The following is a 5,961-nucleotide window of genomic DNA, read 5'->3' as shown; positions in this document are numbered from 1 at the left end:
ATTCTAAATGCTATTGCTTTTCAGAACTGAAGCAGATTGCATTTCTTTTATCAAAACTGATAGGGTGCTGTTTTGACCCATGCAAACCTGATTGCAAACGTTGCTGGTATGAGTATCGGCATCACACTGTACTCTTCAGATATGTGAGTACTAATTATTATAATACCAACCAAAAATCAGCATGAATCACCTTTTTATTAAAAAAAAGTTCAGGAGTTAAACATCGCTTACATTCAGTTGAAACTTTCTATAGATTTTTCTGAAACTTTTATCTGAATATTAATAGTTACATCTCATATCTTCCGCTGGCACATATATATGAGAGGGCTACCCAAGTATTGCTGGTCTATTTTGGAGGAGCTTCTGGATTCTATCAGGGAGTATGAGACTTAAACTAGAATGCTTTCTGGATTTTCTTGTAGCAGTCATTTCATGAACCGTATTTGTCAAGTCTATGGATTATTCTAGCTCGGATGCATCCAAAACTGTATATTATTCTTGCTGCTTAATATTTTCGACATGAATTTGTTCAAAAAATGGCTTGCCTGAAATCATGAAATACAGCTAATACAACCATAGGAAGATATCACTGTGCAAGAGATTAACTTGTAAATCAACTTTTAAGGGCAATGCCACAAAATTTAGTTGATGGAGGGAAAATGTTCACCTTCTAAGGTCAGGAGGTTTTGTTTGTTGCCAAATGACGTTTAGGAGATATTATTTGGGTAAAAAATTGGAAGTTTTCAGAACTAATTGTCTACAATATTCTAAGCAATCTCTCCACATTTCTCTAAGGAAATACTGTGTTTAACTTTACTCTCCATTCAGGATAATCTGAAACTAGTGGATGATATAGCTGTATTAAGGCCCACTGTCTTTTGCAGCGTCCCTCGGTTATACAATAGATTATATGCCGGGTAATTGACTGGTGTTGATGCTGATTTGCTATTTGTGCTAATTTTAATTTTATGTGATCCTCAATTAACTTAGATGCTTCTTTTTGCAGCATTATGAATGCTGTGAAGACATCTGGCTCACTCAGAGAGAGGATATTTAATTCTGCTTATAATGCTAAGAAGCAAGCAATTTTTAACGGTGAGGTATTTTTACCTCTATCGAGACATAGATGGCTGCACCTACACATCTTAGACCTCTATTTATATTGTTTGTATCATCTAATGTTTCTTTAGGTTGTTCCCATAGAGGTCTATTAGTTTGGAGATGGATGCATTTGTAGTTATGGTAAATAGAGGTCCAAGATGCGTAGCATGTTGAAAATTATGATTGCACAGAAGTGATAAGTCAGTGGACTCATGTTAAACCACTTGTAGTTTGGCATAGCCACAACGTTCTAGAAATGAAATAGTATGATCTAGGCAGCTTGTACTGAATGCTTCAGTCCTCAATTATACTAGTGAGATAATTCGTTTTTAATTAAAATGCTGCTTGATAGGTTTTGTTTTGGTGCTGATGTGTTATTCTACACAAACTAGTTTGTGAGCAAATGTATCAAGTTCTTTGATATGGACGCTTGGCGTCTCCTCAACTGTAAATTCATTTCTCTCTGCTCAGTAAGATGGGAAAGGGGAACAAACAACAACTACGCCTCAGTCCCACAAGTTGAGGTCGGCAATATGAATCCCCACTTTCATTTAAACTCATTTCACATCATCACCATACTAAATAAAACAAAAATGAAAAACAACGGAACAAAAGGAAAGGACCATAACAGAAAAGTGAGAAAGAATCAAATTCCTGAGGCTTTTTGTATGGACAGGGAAGCCACTCAAGGGGATCAAATGGTGGCCTCTCATTGGAAAACTTTGCTGTAAACTGAAGACTCACTTGTGAATATTTTAAGAAAAGGGAAACTTAGAAAGTAAAGTACTTTAATGGTCAGGAAAGCTGTTTTCTGTTCCTGTAATACTGCTCATTTGATGGTATTCAGGTCTTTGTTTATGAGGTTAGGAATGGCGCGTGGCTTATATTTTCCTTAACTAGCTCGCAAAATAACAATTTGTGCTTTCATGTTAGGGTGCTTTTTAGTTGGATTGCGGCTTTGGTGCATTTCTAATAGTATTGACCTTCCAAACAGCTCTGTAGGATTGACCTATGAAGAGAACGGAGACACACCTCTTTTTGCTGTGATAAAGTGTACATTCATATTTACTTTTCCAGGAAAGAATCCATCCCCAATCTGGGATAGATTGGTATTCAACAAAATAAAAGCAAGGCTAGGAGGAAGAGTTCGTTTGATGGTCTCAGGAGCTTCACCATTATCTCCGGATGTTATGGACTTTATGCGTATGTGAGTTGAACAAACTTCATTAAGTTTCACCAATTATGATCAATTTATGAACATAACTGAGATCAGATACTTTGATTTGTGTGAAATGAGTTAAGTAGTTTTATTGTTCAGATGCTTTGGTTGTCAAGTTATAGAAGGATATGGAATGACTGAAACTTCTGGTCTTATAAGTAACATGGATCAGAGTGATATCTTATCTGGTCATGTGGGCTCTCCTAATCCTGCATGTGGTTAGTACGACTCCAAGCAAGTACTTTTTTCCATTTGTCTTGTGACTGGACAAGGACTAATTATGTTTTCATGTTTTAGAAATAAAGCTTGTTGATGTCCCTGAAATGAACTATACATATGAAGATCAGCCTTATCCCTGTGGTGAGATTTGTGTAAGAGGCCCCATAGTGTTCCAGGGATACTACAAGGATGAAGTACAGACGTAAGGGCATTTCTTTAACTTACTCACCCTTTTGTAGTTTGCATAAAGCAGGGAACCGTCCAAGTTAAATTTTGAAATTATCCAATGACATTGTTCAGGCAAGAAGTGATTGACAAAGATGGATGGTTTCACACCGGAGATATTGGAGCGTGGCTACCTGGGGTCCGCTTAAAGATAATTGATAGGTAAGAGGATAGCTAATAGTACTTGCCTTTCATAGAGGGATTATGAAGTAGTAGTAGTTTTTCTTCCTCTTTGTTGCAATCTTGTTTATGTTCCTTGAATATGGAGCATTAAATGAGATTGCTTCCTTGTAACTATAATCCATTTTACTGAAGTTGCACGGTATACGGAGATCATTGGTTACTTGTAGAAAGTCTTATCTTTTGCTATTTGTTTGCAGGAAGAAGAATATTTTAAAGTTGGCACAGGGAGAATATGTAGCTCCAGAAAAAATTGAGAATGTTTATGCAAATAGCAAGTATGTTGCACAGTGCTTTATACATGGTAAGATATGGTGTCGCAGAAAATCCTTCTCCCCACACCCACCCCTCCCTCATGTACGACGCCTTTAAAAGACCTACTGTACTGTTGTCTTCTTTGTCAGGTGACAGCCTGAATTCCTCTCTGGTAGCCATAGTCTGTGTGGACCCAGACATGTTGAAAACATGGGCAATAAATGAAGGCATCAAGGTGACACCCTGAATTCTTCTTACATCTTCAACCTGCTCTCATGAAAAAATGCAAGGATTTTACGCTATTTGGTTATGTTGTACAGTTGTCATAAAGGGAAAGAGATGATGAGTATCAGAACAATATTCATCATAACATAAGGTGGCTGAAAAATATAAGGGAACCAAAAAGATCATTTTCCTTATGATCATAATTGCATCCCTTTTATTTTGGCTCTAGTTTCTTTTCTTTCCGCAATCGTACATGACATTTGAAATGTAACAAATATGCTTTCACTTATGTAGCATAGGCAGTCAGGACATAATCTCGAATCTGAAAATTCAATGTATTATCTTTCCTTATGAAATGTTCCTATGGTCATAAAGAGTACCAAACTTCATTTATGAAAATTGTGAAGTTCTCATTAGACTTATATGAAGCATTGTAGAGTAAGAAGTAGAGAGATAGCTTTTCTTTCAAAATGTGAAGAGAATTATAAGTATTTGTTAGTATTGTACATGATTATATTTATCTTGGCGAGAGCAGAATAAAGACGTGAAACAGCTCTGCACTGATCCAAGAGCGAAAGCTGCAATATTGAAAGACATGGATACTGTTGGAAAGGAAGCACAGGTAATTTGAATTCCCCTGCAATGACCTTCTGTTTTCAACATGTTTCTCATGGCAAACACTTTGCAGTTGAGAGGTTTCGAATTTGCAAAAGCTATCACTTTGGTGCTTGAGCCTTTTACAATGGAGAATGATCTGCTTACTCCGACTTACAAGGTAAGTGTTGTTCCGCGATTATTAGACAACTAGAGAAAGTACTCTCCATTGCTTAAATCCTTCTTGTCCTTGTTTCAGATAAAAAGGCCACAAGCAAGAATATACTTTGCTAAAGAAATAGCAAATATGTATGCAGAACTCTCAGAATCCAATTCCTCTCCAAATAAAATCTTGTGAAAGGCAAAAATAGTATATTGTGGTCTTATGCTGTTGAAATATTGTCCATCCATCTCACAATGAACTTATATATTTAAGTAGTTAATATTGACAACAAGTGTAAAACATATTCTTGTGTAGAACCAAAAATACATTTTGAAAAGCTTTCAATTATATATATTTTGTTCGAGCTGAAAATAATAGATTTTATCGTTCGTACCAATTTGTGTACACCCCACCCTCAGCATGCCATTCATTATGTTGTTCTCCTTTTACTATCTTTATTAATAATTTGCAGAAGATCTTCCTACATAACACCCTGTATGTATAGTTGTTATCCAATATTTCATAACATATCGTGTTGTACTGTATTATGCTCTGCTATTTGCGAATATAATGTTTGGATAGATTATATTGTTTGATGTGAATTAATAACATATTTAATTTTGGTTATATTTGTAGAATAAATTTACTAAAATCCTTTAACTATTCTAAATATTGAATTTTATGGACAACTAGAAGCAACAATCAAATTCATTTATCATAATCTCTTAATAAAAACATTATGTATTTTTACTGATCTGTTATATTTTCAAGTCTCTTATTTCCCATGTATACCAGCAATGTAAAATTTTAGAAAGAAAAATGAAAGCAATTTTTTTTACCATGTGATACTGCTAAATTCTGTTATAACATAAAAATACAAATAATATACACAAAAAATTCCTTTTTTAAGCCCATTGATTATTTTATATACACAAAGAAAAAAAAAATTCCTTCCGTTTTTCAGATAATGCAGAAGAAAGACTGTTATAGAGGTGTGAGGAAGGTGTCATGGGAAAAGTGCATGGCAGAGATCAGAGATCCCAATCAGAGGATAAGCCGTTAGCTTGGAACTTTCAAAACACCGGAGAAAGCTGCAAGGGCTTATGATGCGACGACAAGGTTGTTTCTAGGCTAGAAGGCGTCACTAATTTTCCTGAGGATAACCCTCCAAAACACCAAAGTTTATCTCAAGTTTGGGAGGATAGGATTGGAATAGTTATTATTATCCAATCCTTTTTGAGTGGTGTTTTGGAGGTTATCCTCTGGAAAGCAGTGACGGTCAAACAACCTCGCCGCCACATCGTAAGCCTTAACAGCTTTATCCGGCATATTGAAAGTCCCAAGCCAGGGATTTCTCCTCTGGCTGGAATCTCTGATCTCAACCGCGTACTTTTCCCATAACGTCTTCCTCACACCCCTATGATGTACCTCATCTCGAGTTTCTTTTGCATCTTATGAAAAGGAAATAATTTTTTTTAATATATATTTTTTTATATAGAAGAATAAGTGAGTAAAAACAGAAGGAGGAGAGTGGTTTATATAGCTGCCTCTCAAGGGAAATTTATGTGGTCCACTTAATTACAATATAGTAGATTCTTTTAAATTCGAAAAAAGACTTACATTCCAACGTCAATATTTATTAGATTAGTTATACGTATTAAAGAAAGATTTTTTATTTGTTAAAAAATCTGAATAATAATGTAAAATAGATAATATAAGATTTATTTATTAATGTTACAGAATCTGGATAATAATGTATTATAGATATTTTTATTTATGT

The 5,961-nt window shown here is 35.0% G+C and overlaps 1 protein-coding gene across 1 annotated transcript; it reads left to right on the top strand.

Moving 5' to 3' along the window:
• The first annotated feature begins 27 nt into the window (after nt 1-27).
• On the top strand, nt 28-4,553 carry LOC125870941 (long chain acyl-CoA synthetase 6, peroxisomal-like). Its single transcript, XM_049551490.1, has 13 exons — nt 28-143; nt 287-380; nt 829-917; nt 1,007-1,095; nt 2,179-2,308; nt 2,420-2,538; nt 2,618-2,741; nt 2,840-2,926; nt 3,145-3,248; nt 3,349-3,434; nt 3,960-4,046; nt 4,113-4,199; nt 4,278-4,553. Exons 1-13 carry the CDS (start codon nt 109-111, stop codon nt 4,374-4,376), a joined length of 1,230 nt encoding a protein of 409 aa, XP_049407447.1. The 5' UTR covers nt 28-108; the 3' UTR covers nt 4,377-4,553.
• Nucleotides 4,554-5,961: the final 1,408 nt, after the last annotated feature.

The sequence above is a fragment of the Solanum stenotomum genome, chromosome 7 (assembly GCF_019186545.1).
Source record: "Solanum stenotomum isolate F172 chromosome 7, ASM1918654v1, whole genome shotgun sequence".
Classification (NCBI taxonomy): domain Eukaryota; kingdom Viridiplantae; phylum Streptophyta; class Magnoliopsida; order Solanales; family Solanaceae; genus Solanum; species Solanum stenotomum.
Note: the sequence above shows the minus strand (reverse complement) of the source record. Positions and strands in the feature narration are given on the sequence as shown.